Genomic DNA, 27,588 nt, shown 5'->3' with positions numbered 1-27,588 from the left:
AAACTACTCGTCGTTAGTTTAGTTCTGAGTTATTCAAGTACTCAGTTCATATTTTTGCCATCTCTCTTTTCCACATATCATCATATTTGGATACCACACCATGTATGATTCATATTATTCTTCAGAAATGTATTTTAATAGACAAGCTTTACACATGAAAGAGCCTTTGAGCTTTGAAAATACCAGGTCTTCATTGAAAAGCAGGCAGGTTCACTCTTATTTCACCTACAGCAGCTTTGCCCAGGGTCAGATTTGACCACTGCCGAGACTGATTTTTCTTAGCTGATTTCTCTCTGCTGTTTTTACAATATTCAAGCACATTTCTTTAAAAGAAAAGAAATCCACTCACATTGCACAGGAATAAAAGCAATCTAGGTAGGTCCCTTCACTGAATTTCCTTCTAATATTTTAGAGTAACAAAAGGTATAGACAATAACACAACAAACTCTGAACACAATGATGCAGGAAATGTGGGAACATCAGGACTCTTAAAACAAGTGTTATAAAGCCCTGAGATTCACACACATCATACGATTCTGCAACAGCCTAGTGAGAGGCTGCCATCCACCCATGTATCTTTAAGAATCTATAAAAACATCATGCGAAATATATGTAGAAAAATCATGGCCTACCTTAATACAAACCAAGGCTAAACTAGCTTTCAGATACTTATGTATGGATAAGCAAGCAATTAGAATACAAAGACCATTTTTGCCATCAAAAAAGGGAACTTAGATACATTTAAGAGTGAGGGATATTTGCAGACATCTTAAGAATACTTTCGATTCAGTTATTTGAGCACAGTCTGTCACTATATCCTATAGATTTACATTATAGAGGGACTCCTTGTTTGAAATCTAGGTATAATCTCACTATTTGTAACACTTTGGAGAAAATTTCTCTGAACACACAAGCTTTTACAATGAGCAGTTATTAGTGCATACAGCGACAAACCAAAAGAGCTAGAAACACCTGCATCAACCCTCTGAAAGACAGCAACATCACTGAAAGTATCTACAGTAATTAAAAAAAAATTACTGAAAATGATGATCACCAGCCCTCTAAAGGGCTGTCTCAGTATTGTCTTCACTTGTGTTTCTAGTCTTAATTTGTTGTTAATTTGGTGTTTAGACTACACTCAAGCATTTCTCCACAGGAAAGGTGACAAAGATATTTACTATCTAGTACTACTAGTATATATAAAGGGACAGATATTATTGTCCTGTTATTATTTTCTAAAACAAACAAAATTTTTGAAAAAGAGACACCAAAGAATAACTTAGTTACCAACCAAATAAAATACTGTGGGTGAACTCCTTTCTCTGCTATATAGTTTCTGACAGCCATACAAACCTTGCCACCGGCTGTGATCTGACAAAATAACTGACTTCCGTTCTCAATCTAAGGTTTCATTATGACAGTGAATCTGTCATATCTAGCATGAAAAACTACTTTGGACCCATAACAAGATCATGTAGGTTTATCTATTTCAATGAGTCATTAAAATCTGTTATAAAGTAATATCAGAATATTCATTACTATAAAAAGCTTTTTCTTTAGTGACAAGTGTAAAAGATAAATGTACATAGATGTAAACATTCTAATCTTAAAGACCTAGCAGAGCACGAGTGTTTAATTAATGACAGACTACATTAATTCTGTATAAATTTTACGTATGCTTAACTCAAACCTTCATCCCAATTCAAAATGCTTAAGGGGTTGGAAATAAAAGGCAACTACTAGTGCAAAATTAAACTATTTTTTATTGGTCGCTCATTAACTTTGCAAGTCTACAAGAAGTGTAAGTCCTGTAAATCCAACTTTTTTTCAAAGGTATTATTTCTAATAAAATGTAAGTAGCAAACAATGGTGAAACTATCATACATTTAGAACAACCAATACAAGTCAAAAAATATGCAAATAATCTGTGCAATTTGAGAGTTTTCTACATCTGTTTTGTGTAAGTAAATGAAGCCCAGGTACCATTTAAATTCTCAGACATCCACCATTTATTAATAGATACCCTGAAGAAAATGCAACTTTTGGGGGGGGTTACTTTTTGTTTATTTTTAAACACATCACAAGATACATTTTATTTCGCTGACTAGTTGCTAAGCTTTGATCACTAAACATATCGGTTTCATTTTTACCTTATGTTGGAACTTTTTCAAACATGTAAGTGCAAAACACTCACACTGAGAATATACAGAAAATGTCACATATACACACACTATTTTTTTAAGCTTGAAACATTTCTAGAAGTGTAGAAAATAAATGTAGATGGCTAGAACAAAAAGATAAGAGAAGATAGAGGTTGGAAACCAAGCTTTAACTTTCTCTTTCAAGAGAAGAAGCCTGTATCAGTGCTGAGAGAAAAGTGGTGTTTCCAAATGGTTTTACTTTGCTCTTTTAGAGGCCATTTTGCCTTCAAAGAAGTATTCACATTTATCAGGTAAATAACGAAATTTGCACCCCCTCCCTCCCAAACTAAAGCATCTAGACCATCCCCTGCACACTATCACACCCTTACTACACAAGGCAAATACTTAGCAGGATAAATACAGCCCATCGAGTCTTCACTAAAGTCATCCAACTCAGGGGCCCAGGTAAAAAGAGCGGTGTACAAACCAAGCTTTATCATAACATTAAAAAGTCAACAGGGATATTTGATTCCACACCATTGAGATCGATACATGGCTTCTTGAGAGGGTTTGGTAAAAATTTTTCTTTCATTTTCTCCTACCTGATAAATTCTAAATGGGATGAACCGAAATCCACTATCTTCTGGAGGATACTCCATGAGTTTTCGATTTATGGCCCAAAATTGCTCAAATTTATCTGTGAAGGTAAAAGTGGATTTTGTTAATATAAATGACATATATTCTTCTTTAGCTAAAAAGAGATCTATAATCATCTGTCCTCTGCTATGAAAACAGTGATATGGCAAATTATTGAACTGAAAGGGAAAGCAGCATGATTTTATATTGCTTCTTGTATTGCTAGAGAAACACAGTGCTGTGCATTAGGTACTGAACCACTTCAATTAACAGCTCCTGTTTGCACACTCTCTCCTGCTACTGGTACCCAGTTGTGCATGTAGTTAAAAGACCTAGTTGTTTTTAGCTATAGGTAACCAGTAGATATAAAGTCTAGAGAAAATAAGAAGCACTAAAAACATTTTTTTTTTTTTTGCCAGGGAGGAGAGGGGAAGAGGAAAGGGTCATATTCAAATGTGTAAGTTTTCAGATAATCTACAATGCTATACAATAAAATTAGAAAGTGTATTGCCAGTTTGATGGCACAATCTGAAAATAAAATCTTGCTATGCTTGAAACATTTTTGTTAAAACTATGCAGGTAACTTCATTCAAGAAAATAAAATTATGTGCTGTCTCGAGCTATCTTGCACAGACCTTACAAGAATAATATATTACAAGTAAAGCCTGTAAAACACATTAACAGCAGCACAGGTCTAGAGTAGTACATGCCTCCAAAGATGCAAATCGATTACTCAAATCAGGCGAGCAAACCATGAGCAGAAGTGACAGAAAAAAGAATTAGGCTGAAATCTTAAGATGAACAGAGCTACCGCTAATCCTGCGGGAGAAGGCAGCTCTATATGAGGAGGAACAAAGGACAAGTCTCCATGTGGGCCCTAACATTTCATGATACGGAAGGCAAGGGATGGTGCTGCAAAAGGAGCGCACAGTGTGCGACCATCGCTGTCCTCAGAGCAGCGTCCATCCACACAACAAAAGGGCTCAGCTCTCTTACCAGGGTCCCATTCAGCAACTTGTGCCACCAACGGGCTCTTGCAGCCTCCAGCAACTGCAGAAAACCCGAGATTGGCATCTCTCACTCACAGCACAGTTGCCAGTCAGCAACTAAGCACAGAAGCTAATGCATATTGCAGAGTTTGAAATAATAGTGCTTTTCCTGAATGATTATGACAAGGCAGGAATTTCCAAGAAAGAATAAACAAAGTACTGCCAGGCACTCCGCAGAAGCATTTCCTGATGCTTATCTGCAGGTCTTTCGCCCCGCTTGCTTCCTGACTAGCAGCAAGCAGCTCTTGCCAAGCGCTTATCTGCCCCGCAGTCAGCACCCCGGCCCAGGCACCTGCCCGGGGACCGCGGGGCTCTGCAAGCTCTTGGCACCCCAGCAAGGCCCTTTGGGGACGCCCGGACCGGCAAGTCACGTATTTGCTTTGATAAGGCCTGATAAAAAAGAGCTTCCTGGGCTCTTTAGCGCTCTGCACTCCGCCACTGGGAGGGTAAAGATTCGGTGTAGCTGCCTCACATCTGGGGACACTGCTCAAAGACCCCACAGCTTTTGCAAGGAGTTGTGTGCACAGGCTTTAACCTATTTATAGTGCACTTACTACTACGGTCTCTACTGTAAACCTAGTCTGTAAAATGATTAATTACGGTGATACACAAAAATCAAACAACCAAGACCTATCTAAGCTAACAAGCCTCAGAGCACTCGAACAAAAACCCCACAGAGTTGGAGACACCCTACCTGAACAAAAATAAAACAAACGTAAATTTCATTTATTTGTTTAAAGCTCAAATTATAGTACCTAGGAAAGTCGAGTAGACAACTTAGTGTTTTCAAAATCCAACGGAGATGAGCAACACATGTTTTACATCAGCGGGACAAGAAATTCTGAACGAGTAACAGACTTATGGCAAGCAGCGCACGGCTCCTTACGGCATCTAGGGCAAACGAGTGAATCCTTGCAGGACAAAAAAATTAGACTCAGGTCATCCGCAGGCAGCTCAACTCCGTTTTTCATTCTAGCTACCATACCTCCCTGAAATCATGTGAAAGATGAGGCATAAATACAAGAAACATCTGCCTAAAATTAAGGATGTTAGAAGATCCTAAAAGCTGATTCACAGCAGTTCAAGTTCAATGAGTAAATATGGGTGCAGATGGATTATTTTGAAGGAAGTTATTAAGTAAATGTAATCTGCTCTCTATTACCACTACCTAAGCGCATCATCCCAGGAGTGCTCTCTATCCTTTCCGATTCTAAGCCTGAGAAAGAAAATTTAATGTAAAGCTGAATTTTGGGATTTAGATTCTCCCTCTTCAGACTACTGGTTTAAATCTGTATTTGCATTTAACACCACAATCACATTTTCCCCTCCCTCCAAAAAAGCTTTCTACATTATACTGAGGTTTATCTACTATTTAATCTCCTACTTCCTCTAACACAAAAGTGTTAATAATTCAGGCGTCCACTAGCACTTCTCTCTTCTACTCCCCAAAACAATTGCTGGTAATTTTAAGAGTTTATATTTCTCAAATTCTTCTCTGAACATTTAGACAACATTAAAGACAAGCTCTCCTTTTGCTAAATATGCTACATTTCTAGTAATTTTTGTAGTTTCTAAATATGACAGCAGAAAGTGTGACAGTGCAATGGCAAACTTGCTACAAACAGGTTTTGTCAATCCACCTGATATCCAGAAAAGTGAATAATTTCATGATACTTAGCTAGACACAACGGAGTCTGACATCTTAAGACATGCCTCCAGTGTGCATATTTCCAAGCCCTGACTGAGATATCTAAGCTAACTGATCTTCATAACCTTAGATTACTGTGTTTCTATACTTTTATTACAGGAAGATGAAAACTAAGAGACAGGATAAAGAGTTAATTGTACAGTTTTAAAGAACATATCATGAAAAAGCTACTTAGTTTCATATAGAGACATACAAGCGAGCAACTGCTTTCATTAGCACTGGATCCATCAGCTGAATGACAGGACTATGAGCCCCCAAAATACACAATCCATAAATGGTGGCTTTAGCAGAACCCTTAAAAATCAAAGATAGAAGAAAAATACCCACAAGTGAAAGCATTCGATGTTCTCCAATTTTCAATTTTTGTCTGTCAGTACCTCCCCTTTAGACAGAGCACATTTAAGGAAGCCACTATCAGAAGCACTAAGATCTTGCTGGTGCTTTTGCTAGACAGGTCTCAGAGCCACCAAGCTGCTGGTCGAAAGTTCGACAATCAAAACAAAACTCCTTTTCTGCAAGCTGGTAAACAAGGATGAGTCCTCTACTTACCAGCAAAAACACTTTACACACTCATCTCCCTCCCTCCAGAAAAGGTTACGCAGTCTGCATGATACCTAGACTCCCATAACAGTCAAATCTGTTTACTATTGTTTTCCATGATCCAGCCTGTTTTTATGAAAGTGCTTGGCCAATGTGTTAAAAAGTTTCTGTATTAGCAAAAAAAAGCCAAGCACTTGCAAAAAGGCAGATGTTCATAGCTGAAAAACAATGTTTAAATTAATGGCAATAAACAGGGCCTAAAATTAGTGACAACATTAAAATGTCAAGTGATTACTCATTGTATTTCTAAAATGAGACGAAAGCGATCTACCTTTGACATCATTTATCACTTTAGAGAAAGTGGTATACAAAAGTTTCCTCCTTATTTTATGTTAGTAATTAAAAAGTTAACAGTCAAATAATGGAAGAGATCCATCTAAAAACGCATCAGCTAAACCAGCAATACTTTTAATAAATATTCATGTCAGCATTTTAGTCACTGTGTGTCTCAAGACCAGACACTAGCCTACTGTATTAGAGAATAGATATGAATGTATAGAATCTCTGTTATGAGAATATGCATTTGCACATACAGAAATGTTAAGAAAGAGGTGGCATGACTATAAGAATTTAATGCCATTCAAGAGAACAGATGTATACAAATATACAGTATACAAATTAGTGAACCAATTGAACTCCAAACATGAATTTACAAACACAGCAAGCCACATTATGAATATTTACTGCAATCCTTCACTCTAAAATCATCTTTAAAAGTCTCAAAAAAGCTGTTAATAGCAAAAGGCATTGAGAATGCCAAGACTAAAGATTCATCAGGTAACATAGAATATAACTTAAATGCCACTGAAATATATCCAAGTATGTTTATAGCAGTTACATTTAAAAGATATTATCAGCTCCAGGTACAGCTAGGACTATCTCTGTTGTTTTTTATGGACATTAACTCTTGAAATTCTAAGCTTAAGTATTTGTAACTAGGGCTTAGGCCAGATGGAAATTTTCAAGGTGGGGTTTCTTTCTCAGGCTGAGATCTCAGGACAGTTGATGTTCAGGCAACCTGAGCAAGTAGTTTCATTTGTGTTAGAGGGTTATAAGCATTCACTGAAACACAAGTGTTCCCATGCTTCAAATAAACAATGTGAAATTTCACATGGGTCTTGCTGCTAAAGATGGGTCTCCTCCATTCACCTGACTGTTCAGAAAAATGATAACCAAGAAGGGCCACCAACAAACAGCACTGCCTGAGAGCCTGTAAACAACATGCATGTTAACACGGTGTAGCTTTAAGCCAGCACTTAAGAAGAAAAAAAATTAAAAAAAGAAAAAGAAAAAAAAAGCAATTTTCACTGAATGAGAAATTGAATCTACAAGTGACTTGCAGGAAGGCACAGTGGCCATGGAAAATACTCAGTTAAAATGGAATTCCCATGGCAAAACAGCAGTCAAAAGTGCTAATAATCTTTGAATTTTATCAATAGAAAGATGTTAAAAGTAAAGAGTTATTCTGCCTTTCAATTGTAGTTGATGTTAATATAAGCGCTGACTCCAGAACTCCACAAACTTAAAAAAAAAAAAAAAAAAAAAAACCCACACAACTGTGGAGAGGGTTTAAAAAACAGGAAAAATATTGTAACAGGAAAAAATATTATTTAACTTCAAAAAGGAAATGTTAATTCAAGGCTTTTGTCTTCCTATAATTTTTTAAAAATCAAAAAAACCCTGAGGGCTACACCTATTTCTTCAGTAGTATATATCCATGTATTTTTCCTATACAATTTCTAGTTTCTTCTTAAAACCACAGCTGTAAAAAATTTAAAATGCTTGAAATAAAATTTAACCTTTCACTCAATGCATTTTCCATAAAAATGTGTCCAGTTCTTGGGCACTCTTTTTGCCTATTCTGCGGTTCCTGACTATCCAATAACCACAAATGGCCCCTTGGAGGCCATTTAACCAGGACTCCTGCTCAGAAGAGGAGCAGAACCAGCTGGCCCCAGACCCTGTCCAGCAAGTTTTGGCCTTGACCAAGGCTGGAGAGCTCTGAACAGCTGCTCACAGCTGGCCACCTGCACTGCAGACTTGCCCTCACTTGAAGGCCCATCAGAATCACTCTTGTTGGGGGTTGTATCCACTGACTTTTGTGCTTGTCAGGCTGCACAGCCAACAGAGCTGTGCCCAAAAACTCGTCCGGTCTATAATCCTTTCCTTGACCTAGTGAAAAACTGCTCTTCATCTTTAGACTCTCAGGCTTACAAATTTACTTCACACAACTTCTTCTTGTCTATCATAAGCTCCAACCTCTAACCATTCTGGTAGCCTTCTGCTAGACTCTCTCTCAATCAACATTCCTCCATCCTAGGAGCCCAAAGCACAGTATCCCTAATGCAGTTTGCCAGTACTGAGTAGAGCTAAAGCAGAGTCATTTCCCCTCAGCCAGCTGCCTACATTCTGGCAGAGGCAGTGACTAAAGCAGCTCGGTGCCTTCATTTCTGCAGGAAAACGTGGCTGCATTTTATTGAGCCTGAGGCCCAGCCAGTCTCATTTCCACAAAGGCGCCTCCCAGGCGGTTCCCAGGCCGCTGCACTGAGGTAAAGGTTCTCGCCGTCCTTGGTACAGGCCTCGGCACCCAGGCCAAGCAACTTGGGGAGGCTCCTGTTCCCACAGCTTCCAAGGACTCTCTGAATGGCAAACCTGCATCAGCTACTCTCCCTTTTTTTTTTTTTTTCTTTTATTCATAACTTGCTCTGGGTGCAATTTATTGTGCACTTTATCATGCAATTCATAACCAGGCTGTATCAACATTTGGAACCATACTGCACAGGACCCAGAGCTGCAAGTTAATGATGGAAAGGAGGCTTTCTTAATCCCTGAGTAAACTTTACTGACATGTCTGACCCTTGTTTGCTAATATAGCATTGCTTAGAATATTTGTACAGCATCTTTAAGACTTAAGATCTCTTTTTTCTTTTCTGTTCTACACATTGGTACAATCTACAGATAGAAAAAAAGTTTTCTTTATTAGACATTCAAGTTACTTGCCTGTTTTGCCAGATCACATAGGTAGAGCATATAAATCAACCATTAAAGAGGGCAAACAAGTTCACTAGTCATTTTAGGTTGTCTTTAGATGAGGAGGTGAACTATTGTGTACAAAGAGGTAGGAGGCTAGTAACTGTTTCACTAAGGTACTGAAGTGGTACTGAAGCAAAGTAGCAACACTCAAAAAGGCTGGATCTTACCAACACCTGTGCAATTCTTTCTGTTTTTTTATTAAACGTACATACAAAAGTTTCCCTTTAAACACACTATTTCCTAAATACCATCTCAATTTAAGAATCCATTTATCTAGAAAAGGTTCAGGGGAAGAACATCACCAAGCTGGGATGCCTTCTTTCTGTTGCGTGTAGGTAAAAACACACACTTCTACTACTCCCATTGAGCTTTCTGTATGCTTTAAAAGCAGGGCATCTCTGCAGGTACTGTGGCTTTAACTTCAGAGAAAGTGTTGATGACCAAACAAAATATTGCAATCCACTTTTCACACACATAACCCACAGGCTGTGTAAAAAAAAAAGTGATTGAGCAGCAGGCTCATTACATCTTGCTAGTGTAAGTCAAAGAGAAAATCACTCCTGAGAGTTTCACCTCATCTCCGGGGCTAAGCTCCCCATCTCAGCACCCCAAAGTTTAGTCTTTATAGAATATAAATGCATTATTCAGTCATGAGTTTTTATTATTTCCCTACCAGAAACATTGATTCTGGTCTTTACCAGTTATAGAGGATGCATGTGAAAATTTCAGCAATACGGCTCCTTACACCTCCCCACATCTGATGAAAAGCATCTATGTTGAATCTAAAAGCTTTTCTTTAATCGGAATTACTATTTAAGTTATAAATATTAAGTCCTCGAACCATGAAAAAAAAACACATCTCCCTTTTTAAAAAATGCTAAGCTTCAATTTGTTTGCCCTTAAATAATCTTACGCCCACAGTTCATCTCATATCAGAAAGCCCGTATTTCCCCCCCCCACACCACACAAAAAGCAAACAAAATAGTGCACACTTCATTTTTCTTTATCCATAAAAATGGCCATAGCATTACAAGAGCAATAGGAATATTTCCCACTGATTCCAATGAAAGAATTTTAATAATGGCTATAAAGGATCAAAGGCCAGCAGAGCTACAGAGCCTGCCCCTGGGTTTGCCCACAGCTTCTCCTCCCTACCACATTTGAAGATCCATAATCCTGGGCAAAAGCAGGGCAGCACAGAGGCACCTGTCCAAACGGGCACTCAAGTTAATAACTATCAACTAAAAACTGTCCAACTGAAGCCTGAAGACTAATAAATAAAACCACTGTACATGCAATAGAAAATTGCATGTCTTCCTTCCCAATTTGGCAGCTTAACACAAAACCAGAAAGAGTGGGAGGGATATAGAGACTACTGTGAATAGTCATCAGTTGTTCCCAGTCCAAGGTTTTGCTGTGAATTCACTACAACTCACCCTCTAAAAACCATCTGTGCTACACAGCAAAAGGAAAGTTTCTCATGCTGCTTTCCTGTTCAGTAGAAACATTTATCCCAAATTATATTTGCAGTTGCTTAAATTTTTCCAAACAAGATTGCATTTCTTTCAGAAACATAAGTTGTATACTAATCTACCCAATATACATTGTTCACAGACACTAAACAAAAACACTGCTCCATTTAAGAACTGAAGAAAATTGCTTGAAATTTCAAAGAGAAAAAAGCTTGTAGATGTATCACTGCTTACAAGACAGTTATCACAAATGCTACTTTCTTTTCTTTTTTTGTGGTCATTCACTCTGTTTCACAAAGAGGTTAAAAATTCTTACATCTCAAACGAAAGCCTATAAAAACACACCGAAAGATACAATATGCTTAAAAAGTATTTTCTTGGTTTCACAAGCTTTTCTTGTTTCTCTTTTATGAAGAGTTGAGAAATTAAAATTAGCATTTGAAAGTATTCAAAAGATTGTTTAAACTTCTCGTTTAGGTGTCAGATTCCACAGGTGCCATTTCTCATTAAATACACTGAAACCTTTGAGAAATCAACCTTGCCAGGCAACCTCTGATCTTAACATCATAAAGCAGCACAGTGCAGTTCTGTTTTGCCTACAACTAAAGATACTCCTAGATAAGAGATCAACAAGAAGAGCTTAAGATGAGTACAGAAAGAACAGACTGCACACCTGTCCCCTTACTTTATGTAGAAGTTCTCCTTAAGAGTTTCCATATTTTCTGGTTCAGTAAAGAACCTTTTGTCATACAACTCACGTAGCCAAGTCTCAAGCTGGAGGTCTTTTTGTGTTAGAAAAAATTCATAAAAAATCACAAAATGCACTGCTGGGTAAGGGAGGTAAATTTACCTATTTAGTCCATCAGTGACATTCCTAAAATATAAACTAGAGGAGCCAACTTTTTTTTTCTTTAAATAGAGTCCAAGATGATTCATACTCAATACCATTTACACCCTGCAGCTGCCTTCAACAGAGCAACTATCAGGTGCACAAAAGCATACTAGACATTATTTATTTATTTAATAAAAAAAAAACAGAATCACAACCTAAATCAGTTCCTCAGATACCTCAAGCTACAACTGGATTACTGCAAAATAAATACAAATCAAAATTTCCAAGCATGTATTTTCCACTGCATTAAACTAAAATCTTGCAGAAAATTTATATTTTGATATCCTATATCATGACTGAAATGTGAAGAAATTAGCTATTAACACACTAAATCTAAATGTAACTAATATTTGATGCACTGTATTTACCATTCTGTAACCCCATCCACAGCTGTTTATGATCCTTTTTTTGCATCTCATTGATGACTTGACTTTTGTGCTTTAAAGCATCTGCTTCTTTTATGCAAGCCATAAAATGAGCTTCAATTACATCCTTAGAATGGCAGTGTAGAAGATCCTTTTCTGGAAAATTCTACAAAAAAAAACAGACCAAGGAAAATAAATGCATCACACTCTTCCAAAAATCAAGAATAGATAATAACTTTAATGTGGTTTATAATTGTACAATAGAAGCACACTGGATTCTTTCACTCAAAGAAGGTCACCCTCTAACCCATCACTATGTTGAAAATAAAGGTTTTGCAGTGAGAAACATGCCAAAGAAACATTAAATTAACTTTCTGTAAATAAAATGAAATTACTCTAAGTCAATAAATACATTTAAATATGTCAAAGGATGCCTACAAGCCCTTACATCCAAGATTCAGGAAACAGAGATAACTTCAGCAAGTTTTCAGGTACATCTTCAGTTCACTGGCACTGAACTGGGAAAGAGAGAGATGTAGTAAGTGCTGAACTCCTGCTGACCTTTAATGGAAATTTAGTGCCCATTTCTATATATGCCTTTAAAAACGTTTCCTTCAAATACCTTCCACATATTCCACTATGAAATATAGCAAATATGTCACTTAAAAACACCTTTCCTCAAAGATACTCGAAATCCTTATCAATTCTTTATCTAATACATGTCCCAGGGTCAGGTGGTATGACCTGATTCCTCATCCATTTTATCTCCTCAGAGGTGGTGCACTGCACTTCAAACATTACAGATGTTCAGTTCACAACTTGTGAGGAGAAAAACAAAGCAACCTTGGTAAATGACCACTGTCTTTGCCAAATCGTTGCTTAAGGTACTACAGCAGTAAGTCTTATTTTGGTACAAAAAAAATGCTCCAGAAATTACATAAAAGCTCATTGCTGTATGGACTTGCAGCTAGGCTTTCTCTCTTTTTTTAATCAACTCTTAGTATCATTTAGCATTTCACAGTATAAGCAATCGCTCTCACAAAATCAAATTTAATTTTTAAAGTTCTAGAAAAAGGGCATTTTTTAATTTCTCTCTGGATTTTAATGGAGATCTCTCTCTTACTAAGCTGTTTTCACAGCTGCTTATGACTATGTTGAAAACCACAAGACTCCTAAAACTAAGCCATTATAAGTCAGCTTTTTTTTGCAGGTACTGTCAAAAACATCTTAGAAATATAAGTACATCAAACAACCTACATAATGAGTATATTTTCAAAAGCTTTTACAGCAGTTAACAGATAATATCCTAGTAGGATCACTAAGTCTGAAAAAAACGCTATCTTCCCTTAGCAGCCTAAAAACTGACTTTTACAGTCCAAACCTGAAGTTTAAGTCAAATTTGAGAAAACAGAGTTTCTGTAACTGTTAGTCACAGTCATATTTACATATTGAACTTCATGGTCTTTGTTTTTGGACATGGCACTTTAAAAAATAATAAAAAAGTTAAGCATCTGCATACTGATTTTTATACTATGAGCTTAAAAGTAACAGGAAATGTCACTCTTTGGGGATGTGTTTGAAAAACCTGCACATCACGGTCTGTAGAATAAAGTTAAGATACTTAAACCTTCTCAGAGCTATCCAAGCTGGAGGAAAGAATCCAGTCATATTAGTTCAAAGGTGTGGGATGTTTCATTTTCCCATCTTTTAAGGGAAGACAAAGGGGAAACTCAAAAATATTCCTATGCTCTCAATGCTGTCTGCTTTGAGAAAAAACAATGACTTCTTTCTATCTGGTAACATAAGTAGAAGCTAAAAAAACATGAGCAAATGTGATACCTTAGAAGATAAAACTGCCATGTCTACAGAAGGCATAAAACAAGTTAACCTACAAGGAACTATGAGTGAAAAACAGACACAACATTCTGCACTGATATAATCGATGTCCTAGAAGGGTATCTCTAAAGGGTAATTCACGAATCCATTTTTGGGCAGCAGGATTGCACTCTCTCCCCCAAACACCCGCCTACCTGCAATAATGCTCTAACATTTAACGTTACAAAGCTAAAATATGGCAAGAAATTTAGATTCCACAGCTGAGGACAAAAGCAGAATCCAGAATAGAAGCTTCCATTCATATGATATGCAAAAAAACTCCGAACATAAGCCCTGTAGCAGAACTTAACTCCGATTTTAATACTTAAACTTTTCGTTCTCAAATTAATATTTTGTATTCATTTTTAAATATGCCATTCTTCAGACTTTCAAGATAGAATTCAAAATTCTTTTCTTAGTGGCAGGGTTCAGAAACAGAAAAACAATAAAGTTCCAGTTTTAGCAGAGGGAAAAGAATGGAAGCCAAAAAAAAATCACAAATATTTCACAACCAGAGACATGAAGTCTTAAACAGTTTGTGGAAGATCATATTCTTAATTGTTCAATACTCTAAGAATCAGACCACAAGTCCAAAACTGTATGCTTGAGTGTGCCAGATAGCTGTATAAATGTCATTTTTACAATACTCCTTCTCTCCACCCAGCAATTTAGCACTTAGGGAGCTCCTAAGGCACGGGAAGCATCCACATATTTGTATTTAGTTACCACCAGTGATCTTTTCTTTGGGGGCTCCTCCTCTGTTTCATCTAATTGCCTGTGGCAGGGCAGGCCAGGTAAGGGCTTTAGTGGAGGAACAGCTTAAGCCCTTAATGTATTATACCTGATTCACCCCATAGCACTCAACATGAAGAAAATTACAAATTTTTCAATTCTCCAATTAGTGCTGAACAGAAATTAAAAAATAAATGTTTCAAATATTTAGCTTCAAAGCTAAATAGACTTTAGACAAAGAAAAATCAAGAGGAAAATTAAAACAATGCTCTCTACTGATGTTTTCTTACTGGCACGATGCTTTCATCAAAAGGACAAATCTCTGACAGCAAAAGTTAAAGATTTTTAAAAAGTTAAAGTTTAGATTTAAAAAAATCTAATACTGTTCAATTAAACTAAGTAAGAATTATTTCCCTTTGAAGATCAATTACACACAAATTAAAAAAACAAGCAGCAACCCTACATCTGAACTATTCAACTATAAAGAACTAAAACGCGAAGAAGTCTCTCCAAAATTGAGAGATTTCAGTTTTGTTTCACCTTAAAAAGTATAGGAACTTACTTTAATATTTAAATTATTCCCCAAACAGAAGAGATTAAGCAGGATGGATACTCCTATTAGCAAGATCTTTTCTTAAATATCTTCAAAAGAGAGTTGTCTGAATGAGAACTGCCTCCCAGGATGTTTTTCATTTCATCCCAGATCTCACACACTGGAGACCACCTACTGACCTAGTGCTTTCCTTAGGATCAGTTTTCCAAATGTATTGTTTCCTTTAAATCACTACAGCACAATTGAGAAATTAAAGTTTCACAGTTCAAAATCACAAGCTGAATCCATGTGGGTTTTTTTGTTTGTTTGTTTGTTTGCTTTTTTCTAATTTCCAAAACACACCTAGGGCTACCTTCTCCACTCACTGCACAGTATAAAGGAATCCTGCATCAGAGCTAATGCTACACAAACCTTGTGAGCAAAGATCAGGAGCACTATCAAGTTATACCTAGCAGCTTTACGATGTATAATCAAAGTACTGTCTCCTTTGTGACTCAACTGTTACAAGACCAAACTCATTTCACTCAGTTCTCTAAAGGGAAGCCACATATGATGATGATATCATGATATACACCTTCAAAGTATAACAGCATTCCCTAACTTCAAGGATTTCTGTGATACTCCATTTTCACACTAACATGCACAAAGGGATGAGCACTTCTAAATCTTAAGTTGACTGAATGAAAAACATCACAGAAAGCTTCTTGTCTTTACTGACTCAACTACACTGACATAGTCTTGTAGAACATTTCCAGGCTTTAGGATTATCGAGTTAATTGAAGTCATTTGAAAGTACATACAATCTCACACTAAACTGCTAGAAAAAAATGCTACAACTTGAGAGAATTAAGATGATTCCTGAGGAATGAACACCCCGCTCCTCAGAAAGTCATATCACCTGCCTAATTATGAGGTAAGAATATGAACTATGAAACTTCCTTCTAGTTTCCAAACTTCATATAATCTTATGTTCAATTATTCTTAACCAAAAGGATACTTCAACTTTACCTTGAAATGCACTGTGATGCTCCAAGGAAGGGCTGTATTTGATGCATGGAGATCAAACAGCAAACCAATTGGGTAATGCCTAAAATACGGAAAAAAAGAAAAAGCTACAAAGCTGCACATTTAAATCTATATACAATAGCTAACATAGCTGCATTAAAGACAGCTTTTTCATCACACAATTAATATTCATCCTGGCATATTCAGAAAGTTATTCGCGCAGGTATAACTTACACTTACTGGCAGAATTAAGCCCAACATTCCCACTTTCTATAGCTAGACCAGTGGTCTCCAAGTTATGCACCACAAACACTGGTAGCTTTGCAAGAGTCAGCCACAGCTGTGGAATCCTTCAGAACAGTATTTTGAGTTAAAAACCTTGATACTGGCAGTATAGTTGGTTTGACATAAGTCTATAACCTTAAAAATTCACAAGCCATGGATTTGTCTCACTTTGACCCTGGACATTTCTTCCCTACCCCACCTGCCTGATACCAGGGGTGGGGAATAAACAGGAGAATCACAAAGTGACTTATCTATAGGAGGGCTGAAAGAAGACAAACTAAGCCTAACTCTTTATCTTTACTAAGAAATTAGGCAGAATGGAAGAGGACAAGAAGGACTTTTCAAATCAATATTCTGTATTGAGAGGGAATAGTTTTTTGGAATGTATAACACTTAATATCTACTTCTATCTTGAAGCTTTGTCTCTTAACTTCAGCAGAAAATATAGCCTTGAACAATATCTATTACATACACAAAACTTCTACAGAGACTTAACATATTTTTTTTCACAAGCAGGCAATGACAGTATTTTCGATAAAATAAGGTTTATTTCTTTTTAAGCAGCATACGAGACTCAGCTCTCTTATCTTTAAGAAATATAACAAAGTAAAGGAAGATTATTAGTTCATCATCCTACAAAGAGATAAGCGCGCACCACTTAACTGGAAACTGGTCACAGCACACAGAGCCAAGTACATAAGCTTCAAAAGTGCAGAAGAGCAGTAACTGAGAGGCCAGAATATCGCTGTAAAAACACCTATGTCGTCAAGCCAATTCCCTGACCAGCTACTTTCATGTAAACTAGTGCTTTAGCACCCTCTCCTGGCGAGCTAACCCAAAAGCTAAAATAAAGATGCTTCAAACATACTGCAATCTTAACTTTTAAAAAGCATCATCAGGGAAGAATGGCATGAAAGGATCTAGAACTGTGTTTTCCCCACAAAGAGAATGAAAAAAAATACATAGAAAGAGTATCTGGATTCACTGCAAATGCTGAAATTTTTACCATTAAGATTTTTTCATAACTAACTGCCAGTCAGGTCTCAAGTTTTTCAATAGCGACTCAGCCAGAGTTCCATCAAAGAGTACTTTCCTCAGATGGGCTAAGTAGCAGAAGGCAGATCTCCCTTTGCAAGTTGAATTGCTATATCATGAACATGGAACACAACAAATAACTTTCAGTTATGTTTGATATAGACAGCATACACTTAGCTACAAAAAAAAAAAAGACATACCCTCACCTTACACAGTTCTCAAACTACCTCTGCTATACTTCCTACCCAATCTAGACTGCAAAATTAAGTTCATGTACCGAGGCATTCTTCAGTAAGATTCCTGTGCTTGTGTTGGTATGTATTTTTGAATAGGCTAGTCTAAAATTCACTTTGGGAATTCCCAAAGCAAAACATGACATTAATGACGACAATAGATCACAACAGAAACAGTTTTCTACTCACAAGTGTGACCCTCTGTCAAAAGTAAAGTTTACAATAGAAGTAAAGCAATCCTTACAGGTAAGATGCTTCCTATTTCCAATTCCAGTTTACATACTGGCATTTAATCTAGAGCCTACAGAAGCCAAAAGTAAAGCTAGCATGCGATGTTATATTTCACTCAATTTTGAGACCACTGTATGTAGTTTTTAGGAGTCTGGAAACAATAGGATTCCACAGGACACCTGCAAAGGTTCTCTGTACTTTTTTCATATAAAATCTTGCTTCTGAATCAGGACAGAGAAGTCAGAAGTGCACAAAGAGGGAAGCTGAGAAGCAACAAATTTGCCAATCTATAGAAGAAAAAAGGAAGAAAGTAGCAACATTTCCTCACTCCGTTCTTAAGAGCACAGGCACTTTGTGCTACAAGCCAGTAGTGCTTCTAGTGCTTCTGTAACACTGCTTCTGAACTTCTACTTGGAAAAAATATTCATTGTGATTAAACAAATGTATAGACATCTTGTACAACCTACTGCGACTAGAAGATTGTTTTTTTAAATACCCAAACCAAGAACAAGCCTTCGAACATTTTCCAGCACTAAATAAAAGAGAAAATTGCAGGGCAACAGTATTGATAGCTATGGGAAATATTTGCTCTAAAAGATATCATTCTGAAAGAACATGATTTGATTGCCAAAAAACACAAACTGAAGCTAACTGAAGTTGGAGCCAAGGACAGACAAATTGTAGAAAACTGTATTGGGGGGAAGGGGGGAGGGGGGAGGAAGGCACCTGAGAGATCACAAGATGCTAGGGTAATGATCGATTCTGAAAAGTCTTCAACCTACAGAAGCATAACATCACCTTGATTTCCAGCCGCTGGTGATTTAAACTTTTATTATTACACAGAACAAGTTGCAAAAGTACAAGAGAGCTCTGGGAAAACTCAACTTAAACATTTAAGTACTTAAAATATTCTTCAAAGTGGCACGTGGATAAGTAAGGAAAATTAATTCTTACTAGTTTTCTAACAATTTCCTTTTGAACCAGAACAGAACTACAAAAAGCTACTGTTAGTTTGTTTTTATACCACAATCATTTCCTGGAGTAACTTAGTAGGATGTGTAGCACATGAACCAAAAAAATCCAGGATGGAGAAAAGAAAACTCCTAAGCTCCGGAAATTGTTGGGATACTCGGTGTATCAAGTGTTCAAAATACGGGCACTTAAATATTTCTATGAAAAGCCTAATAGAGGGAAATCTCAGACGCACTGGAAAATAGGTTCACCTTTCCCTTTAGAATTCACTAAGAAAGAAATCTTGGTTGTTTCTCACGATTCTTCTATAAAACCCTAACAGTTTTAAACATTTTTTTTTTTATCAGCTAACGCTGATCAAAGGGTGCTTTAATCTTTTGTCTTCACCTGCTTCTGACTGGGGACCTCTCATTCAGATGGTGCTGGAGTTGCACCCATGCCCACGTTAAAAAGACACAGGGCACCATCCCCAGCACCAGCTGGAAAAACTAGCACTAGGGCAGAGGGCTCCACAAGGGCCAGGCTCCATAGGGAGGACGCAGCTCTCCAGGTTTTGGGCTACCAGGAGCACCTGGTATCTTCTCCCCAGAGCCGGGGCAAATAGAGGTGACATCTTTGCTTAAAGGAGGTGCTACGTCGCCAAGTTGAGGAGCTGCAGGATGGGGCCGGCAGACTGTGTGGTTACAGGAAAACAAAAGGCATCGATGGCATCGTCTCCGAGACCGACCTTGCAGAGATTCTGAACTCCCATCTGCACAGAAGTGGGGGCAGCCAGTGTCTGTGTCCACTCAAGGGTAAAAGCAGATAAAACGAGGAAGGCTGAAGGCTCCTTCTCCACATGCAGATCTGCAGCTGAAAATAGGTCAGCGTGGCAGAAAGGGAGAGAGCAGCTCTGATAAAGCATCAGAACAGCATAACCCCCATATCCACACCAAGAGGAAGCAGGCAGGAATAGTGATGGGAGACTCAGTCCCACAGGTGATTGGTGTCCCACTGGTAGCCAATCTCACTATCTAGAGAGGTTTGCTGCTTGCCGAGGTGTTATAGAGAGCCTGCCAATGCTCATCTGGCTCTCATATTACTCTCTATTGCTCAACCACATGGACACAAACAACATGGCTGGAGGGAACCACAGATGATACTGTTGGAGGGAAACTCCATGGCTCTGGAGCAAAAGGCAAGAGCATGGAGGCTGAGATGGTTCAGCTCAATCCTGCTGCCCAAACACTGTTTGCACTGCTGGTGTGACCACAGAATAGCCATAGAAACCTCCTTGAGGATCAATCCTCAGGCATGATAGGATCCACATGACAAAGTGAGGTAAAAGCATCTTTATAATGGCCAACCTAAAGAGCTTTAAATTACAAAGAACAGCAGGGGAGGGAATAACAACCCACAGTCAAGCGGAGGGAAAAACAACCCACAGTCAAGTGGGAATGTAGTGGCCATGGGGCAGAGTGTAAGAGTAAGGGTTACAAGGGAGACCTCAGATCCATAAAACAGGGCATAGACATTAATTCATAAATGCACACAGGCTGGGAAATAGGAGGAACTAGAGCTCAGCATGCAGCTACCTAACTTGGACACTGGATATAACTGAGACGTGGCGAGGCTGTTTGCACAACTGGAGCACTGACGGATACGTACAAGTTGTTCAGGAAACACAGACTGGGAAGAGAAGGGGAGAGGTTTCCCTGTAAGTGAAGGAGCAGATCAGATACATGAAGCTCTTCTGTGGGACAGACAACAGGCCAGTGAAGGCCCTGTGGCTCAGGATCACTGGAGAGACAAGCAAGGGCAACATCATGGTGGGAGTTTGCTACCAACTATCTGATCAGAGTGGATGAAGTCTTCTTTAAACAGCTCAAAAAAATCCCTGCATCACAGACCCTGGGGCCTTTAACCTCTGACATCTGTTGAAACAACAACATGGAGACACAAAAGTACTCAAGATTATTTGATACCTGTACTGAATGGGTCAATCTGTTGACACAAAATTGTATCTGCTACACATTAACAAGAAGAAACTAGCTGGGGATGTGATAGTCAGTGACAGCTTTGGCTGCTATTTCTCCATGAAACAGCAGGGCTGAAGGATCTTGAAGACAGTGATAAAGATGAAAAGTAGAGTGCAAACCCTGGACTTCACTTGCCACTTCCTCCTGGTGCCCTTATATGGTTCAAGCTCAGCTGGCTCTGATGCTTTGCCAGGAAGAGACCCTTATGTGCAGCCAGGGCACTGAAACAACTATGCAACTGCATATCTACAGGTGGAACATGAGGACTCACAAGCTTCCAGCCTCCACCATCTTGGGAGCAACCATTTCCCAAACCAATACGCACAGACCCTGCCTTTCCCTCTCTTAGTACAGTTTAGAGTTCAGGCTTCTGTAGCTGCAGATGGAAGGGAAAATAAAGAAAATCAGTCCATCTTTTCATTGTCTCTGATGCTGCAGTCTGTTGATCCTTTGGCTTTTTGATTTGGCAACAGTGAGCACACACGTCCTGCAGGAAAGGGGATCACTTTTCCTTGCCACAGCCTCATTGAGAGGCCCCCAACTCCAGGCACTTGTTCCAACTCAAGAGAGAAAGACCTGCATCTTCTGAACTTTTGATATCCCAAGGGCAGCTTCTCCAGAGGGTCCTGGGAATTGTGCCCTGAGTCACATCATCCCCCTGCAGAGCAAATATACAGTACCCTTACTTTCTTCCCCTCCCCCCCCAACATGTCCTTCTGTGCAAGCTTTTGTGCAAACTGCTGCATTCATTAGCTACACTCCAGGGCTCTGCCAAGCATCTGCTGAAAGGCTGCTTGAACCTCTTAATGGAGCGTCAACTGGAAAAAAGCTAGAAGTTCCCTTTCACTAGGAATAGGCAACAGCCTCTCAGAAGCTGCGAGAGCTCACTAGAAGTCAAAGCTCCCTGCAGTTATCCTTCCCTAGAAGCAGCAGGCACCTGACAGTCCTCCAGCTTCCCAGGAGCCCTCTGACAATCCTAGCGGAAGATCCCAGGAGATCTCAACACACCCAAATGCTGCATCTGTTGGCTGTTTCCACTAGTTGCACTCTCTATTCAGCACTAGCGAGACTATATTTGGAGTGCCCAGCACCGGGCTCTCCAGCAAGAGAGACATGGACACAGTGGAGCAAGTACTCAATAAAACGATTAAGTGGCTGGAGCATCTGTCATATGAAAAGAAGCAGAGACAACCAGGAGAAAGCTCAGAAAGGGTCTTATCAGTGTGTAGAAGTACCTTACAGGAGGGCATGATGATGACAGAGCCAGACTTCCACTATATCACAGTGAAAGGACCAGAGGCAATGGGGACAAAATGGTAAAACAACTCTTTGCAACATGGCTATGCCATCAGCTGGAAACATTACTGGTACACAAAAAAGCAACATGAAGAATGCTGTACTACAAACAAAATAAGTCTCCAACCGATCAAAAGTCTCATAACAACTTAGGAAACCAGGTATTTTACTGCTGATCTCCAAACTTCATGGATAAAAGAAAAAAAAAAAACAGATATGGTCAGTCCCCAAGAATCAATCAACTACTGCCCAAAGCGGTGAAAGCCTCTGACCAACTTCAAAGACTTTTCAGATTTTACGTCAGTAAAGTGGGCACTGCCATCCTTTCCAGGAACCTCGGTGCTACAAAAAGGAGTGGTGAGAAGAAAACATCCTCTTTCCAGAAAGAAATATGGAAAACAGCTTAACACCGAACTATATGAACAAGTGGAACAAGATCACATGCCCAAGGTTAACAGAAGTGCAGAGAAAAAAAGGGCAATGGAAAGAGTTGGTATCTCAGTGTTTCCTCTACCTTTACACTCCCTGGAAGCAGTTATGCCACATTCCATGTCCAGGAATAGAAGAGCTGAAATGTAGGCATTCTTGGTGATCAACAGTGATGAGAATAAAACCAGTAAGAGCAACAAAACTTCTGCCTTATCCGTATGTCATGTACAAGAATAATCAAACGTCCAACATAGGCCTTTTCCTGCTTGTCTTAAGTAACATGCTTTGCTTACCTTCTTCACTTTTAGCCATCCTTGAAACTCAGAAGAGGGCTTAGTTTAAGAAGAGTACCAACAATGTGCTCAGCTTGTTTATTCTTTATATGTTACAGGATTCTGAGTAGAGACACAAACTTAAATCAACTCACCATTTCAGTGGTGTACCTTCATATTCAAACCATATTTCACTAACTTCCTCTTGCCTCATAACCTTCTGGAAATGTTTCTTCACTTTATCTGTCACCAGTGTTAAGTAGCTTATCCTAGGCAAAAGCAGCTGAAAAAAATATACAAAAAAAAAACGTAAATACAATTTAATATGTTAAATTTCATTTTCACAATCAAAAGGTAACAGAATAGAATGCTGACTGAAGAAAGACATTTTTAGATAGTAAATAAACTATCTAATAATTGACTAATGGCCAATGAAACACACAGTGTATTATCCAGTACACTAAATAACAAAGTCAGAATGTATATTCTTGATTATTACAGTGAAGTGGAAAGCAGAGAAATTAAATTTCATTTCCACCTTTCAGTATTTAGGCAGGTCAAAGAATGGAATTCTTAAACTTTTTTTCTTGTGAACAGATAGCAACATGTTCTAACATCTTAATGAATATAATGACTGACTGTATATTAACCTGTATTAACTGACTGTATGTTAACCCTTATTTCAAGGGGAAACCATCAACCCACTGCTTACAGCTCAGTTTCCAAATATATTTCCAAATATATTTCATAATGTCTGTAGGTTCCCGCTTTCTTTGCATTGCATTTGCCAGTTCAAGCCCTTAGTCAAGTCTATCCTGATTCTTTCCATGCTATCCATTTCACCACCCCCCCCCAAAAAAAAAAAAAAAAAAAAAAAAAAAAAAAAAACACAACAACACACCACAAACAGGAAGAAAAAAAATCCCTGAAAAAAGACATTTTTTAAAGCTTTCAAGGATATTTACTGAAACATAATATCATGCACTATATAAAACAGAATATCACTAAAGAAAGAGACATTAAGACTTCACTCATCACCTAGCTAGTTAGCCAAATAACTTTTTTCCTCCAGCAAACTTGTCAGAAAGTTCGATCCTATCATGGTTAAAAACAAACAAAACAGTATATAGTTAAGCAACATAGTAGTAATAATCTCTGCTTGCATGATGACGCTATGAAAGAAGTATTTCAGAAAGAATTGTTTCAGAAAGAATCATAAAGAACTGCCTACGAAAAACTCTTCTGAGGCATAAATATGTGAGACTGAAGACCAAAAACATTAATGTTGCTAGTTTTACTGATTTTTTAAAATCATATCAAAATACAGGCAGCAATCATGGAAAATCTTTAAGTGATATCTTTCTTTTTTCCACAGCAAATTATGATAACATTCAAACTCCTACAGGGGAGTGCTTCAAGAACATACTTTCCATCTTTATAAAAAAAGTGGTAGCGAATCAGAATAGCTTAAGGCTTAAATCTCACACCACTAAGAATGGTTAAGCAGACTGCATGAATCAGGCAGTCCATGGCCACACTGCATGCTTACTCAAAAGACAACCAGGCTGTAAACTTTACTGAGCAAAGCCTTTCAGTATCCCAGGAAGGAAACATTAACCCACCTGTAAAATAACGTTTTGCACCAAAGTTAACATATTTTGCTAGAATTACCTCCAAACAATCATACATCTTGATATAAAAGTTGGATAGTTTCACAAATGTCACAGAAGGGTTGAAGTGAGAAGGGACCTCCAGAGATCACCTAGTCCAACCCCCTGCTCCAGCAGGGACACCCAGAGCACAGGGCGGTATCCAGGAGGGTTTGGAAGATCTTCAGAGAAAGATTTCACAGCCTCCCTGGGCAGCCTGTGCCAGGGCTCTGGCACCCTCACAGGGAAGAAGTTCTTCCTCACATAGAGATGAAACTTCATGCGTTTCAATTTGTACCCATTGCCCCTTGTCCTATTGCTGGCCACTAACAGAAAATATTTTCTTCACAATGTTGGAATTTATTAAAAAAACCTGTGTGTGTATATCTTTAGATATACATATAACAAAAATACTGTGCACCCATATCAGATTCACAAACATTAAATAAGGGGAGTATATAAAGAATAATCTCTTAAGAAATGGATGCATCTTCTGCATCCATTCTCCTATCTAAGAGCCCTTCCATTTATGTTTACAGTAGTACTTAAACCCTTCCAACATGATGTCAGCATTGAATTTTTGCCTATCTTTTTAAGTCGCATGTCTAATTTATGCCAACTGAAACCTAATATATTTAGTAGTTCTTAGTTTTTGAGAACATTACCAAATCTATCAGCAGTTCATCAGTTGATCAGCATTATAAGCATCATTTTGCAATTTAAGCCTTCAGAACAGTAATTTCTGCTTGGGTCTTCCCCTCTCTCCTACTTTCCTACAATCTTCCCTTTCCATAATGGTATGGAAAGAACCCAATTCTATTGCTTTTCTGGTTTTAACATAATTTTGCTGTATCAATTGAGTGTCACTCTCCAGAACGACAGCTTTTCCATAAACTCTTCTGTGACCAACTCCTTTAACAGCCTGTGCAGGCCACCAAGGCTGCCTCCTCCTAGCTCTGGCCGCCCTACAGGACCTGAACTGCCAGGATTCAGCAATACTCCTGGTCTTGGTTCAGGACTTTAATACCTTCTTTTGCACATTGTGCATCACTACAGTACTTACAATAACCACAACTGTTTTCCATAGATGCCAAATGACGTGCAAGGACACCAAATGCCTAAGGAATTGCTTGCAATACACTCGCTACGTGGAAAAATCTACCCAGCTACTACATTTTTTTAATGCTTCCAGGATCTCATCAGTTCATATGCAAAAGTGACTATAAAATACAAAAACTCTGTATTTAATAGGAGCTGGAATCATCTTCAAAACATTGTGTATGAAGAATCAGAGCATCCCAATCTGAAATGGCTCCATACCACTCATTATTAGAGATTCTGTCACATACTAATCCTTTCAATGGTAGGTAGGCAAACACCAAAGAGCTGAAACTCTTTCCCTTGGGCAGAACACCAATCTGAAAATGTCATCTGTGACAGTTATGGTTTTTTAAACATAGACCAATCTCAACCAACTAGCACTCTACCTGCTACCAATATTATTTCTAACCTTTTTTGGTGCCAACAGACTAGCAGTATGCCATTTTTAATTTAAATAGTAACAATTTTAGGACTATGGGAAAAAAAATGGTTCAGCAACGAGGCTATCTCAATCTAGATGTTCCTAATCACAGTCTTATTCTAAATACAAGTGTCTGTAGGAGACACCACGGAGAGGCCTCCATGTGTCTACTTCAAGCGTGGGAGAGCTGGCTGACTGGCACACAGATAACACGGTGCTTTACCCGAGCTGCTTAGTCCCGGTGTCATTCTTTTAAAAGAGCCAGGTGAGCTCACTTTAAGGGGGCTCTGCTAGACCTATGCAACGCTGCATGGGGTTCCACACACCTATTCCTCCTGTACTGTGCTAGCACCTCAACCAGAGGGGGAGATCACATGGTGATGGATCCTTTAGTGTTTAACACTGCACAAAGCCCAGATTAAAGCTACCTCTGTAGCTAGGCAATATAAATGCTCCCTCATTTCCCGCCAACACAAAGCTCTCAAGGTGATTATGCTGAGTCTCCCTCTTTAAATTAATTGTTAACTTTTTCATAAAACTTTTAAGAATCTAATTTCAAGTAAAGGCAGAGAGACAAACCATATAGCATCATCATCAGGGTTACTTCCACAAGGCACCAGGAATAAGAAGGAAAAAAGTACCTCATGACAAGCAGCGATGCACAGGATGAGCAACCAGAAAACAAATGTGGCGACAGGACTGGACTGTCCTTCCCTGTACTTACATAATAAGGTTCAGCTTCCCTTTCAGTTATCTCATCCTGGTACAGAGTGAAGCAGGTGGGTATTCGTCCAAACCACACATCTCGCAGCACGTCTTTGTCATCTGTCATTCTTCCAAAGGGCAGCGGGGCACATGTAGATCTGCGGGGTTCTTCTGCTAGAACTATAGCCCACCCCCCCAGAAGAAGCAGGTCAGGCTCGCGTTTTGTCAATGAGAAGCGCACGGCGCAGGACGCACCAACGAGCCCGCACCGTTCCCTCCGCGCAGCGGCCGCAGGGCCCGTCCCTGACCCTGCCCGCAAGGGCCTCGCTCCCCTGCGCGGCTCCCAGTGCCCGGCCCAACGGCGGGACCCGCACCCCGCAACGCCGAGGTGAGTCAGCAGCGGCGGCGGCAGCAGCGCGGCCCCGCCGCCCCGGGCAGCGGCCAGGCCGGGCCGCGGCGGCCGCGTCCCGCCCCGCCCCGCTCCGTCCCTCCCGCAGGCAGAGCCCGCGCCGGTGGCCGTTGGAAGTGGCCGTTGGGGGGGGCCGTTACCTTCGACGCGCCACCTGCCCGCGCGCCGGGACGTGCGGCCGCCTCAGGCAGGAACTCAGCGCGTCCCGCCCCGCCCGCGCCTGCGCCCTGCCTGCCCGCCGCGCCGCCCAACGTGCCCGACTTCCGCCCGGCGGCAAGAACAACAAGACTTCCGCCCACCCCCAAGCGGCGCCGGAAGGCGGAAGCAACCCGCAGCGGGGCGGGGATGCGACGGACGAGCCAATCGGCGCAGCTCGGCGGCAGTGGGGCGGGGCGAGCCGCTAGGTGGGAAAGGGACTGCGGGCGTGGCCTGAAGTGCAGCCCGGCTCCTGGTTGGTTGTTGCCACCGGCG

The 27,588-nt window shown here is 39.4% G+C and overlaps 1 protein-coding gene across 2 annotated transcripts in view; it reads right to left on the bottom strand.

The window, feature by feature from the left end:
* Window positions 1–27,315, bottom strand: part of ATG5 (autophagy related 5) — a 66,489-nt gene extending 39,174 nt beyond the window's left edge. For both annotated transcript variants that reach the window (XM_026036637.1, XM_026036638.1), the window contains exons 1-6: window positions 27,258–27,315; window positions 26,728–26,888; window positions 22,988–23,115; window positions 16,065–16,143; window positions 11,900–12,062; window positions 2,744–2,838 (exon numbers count right to left, since the gene is read on the bottom strand). In XM_026036637.1, coding sequence (XP_025892422.1) covers window positions 2,744–2,838; window positions 11,900–12,062; window positions 16,065–16,143; window positions 22,988–23,115; window positions 26,728–26,835 — 573 coding nt within the window. In that variant the 5' untranslated portion in view covers window positions 26,836–26,888; window positions 27,258–27,315. The remainder of the gene's footprint in view (window positions 1–2,743; window positions 2,839–11,899; window positions 12,063–16,064; window positions 16,144–22,987; window positions 23,116–26,727; window positions 26,889–27,257) is intronic.
* Window positions 27,316–27,588: the final 273 nt, after the last annotated feature.

Source organism: Nothoprocta perdicaria, unplaced genomic scaffold (assembly GCF_003342845.1).
Source record: "Nothoprocta perdicaria isolate Ctin4 unplaced genomic scaffold, notPer1 scaffold_182, whole genome shotgun sequence".
Classification (NCBI taxonomy): Eukaryota; Metazoa; Chordata; class Aves; order Tinamiformes; family Tinamidae; genus Nothoprocta; species Nothoprocta perdicaria.
The sequence above is the reverse complement of the archived record's forward strand: the minus strand, read 5'-3'. Positions and strand labels throughout refer to the sequence as shown.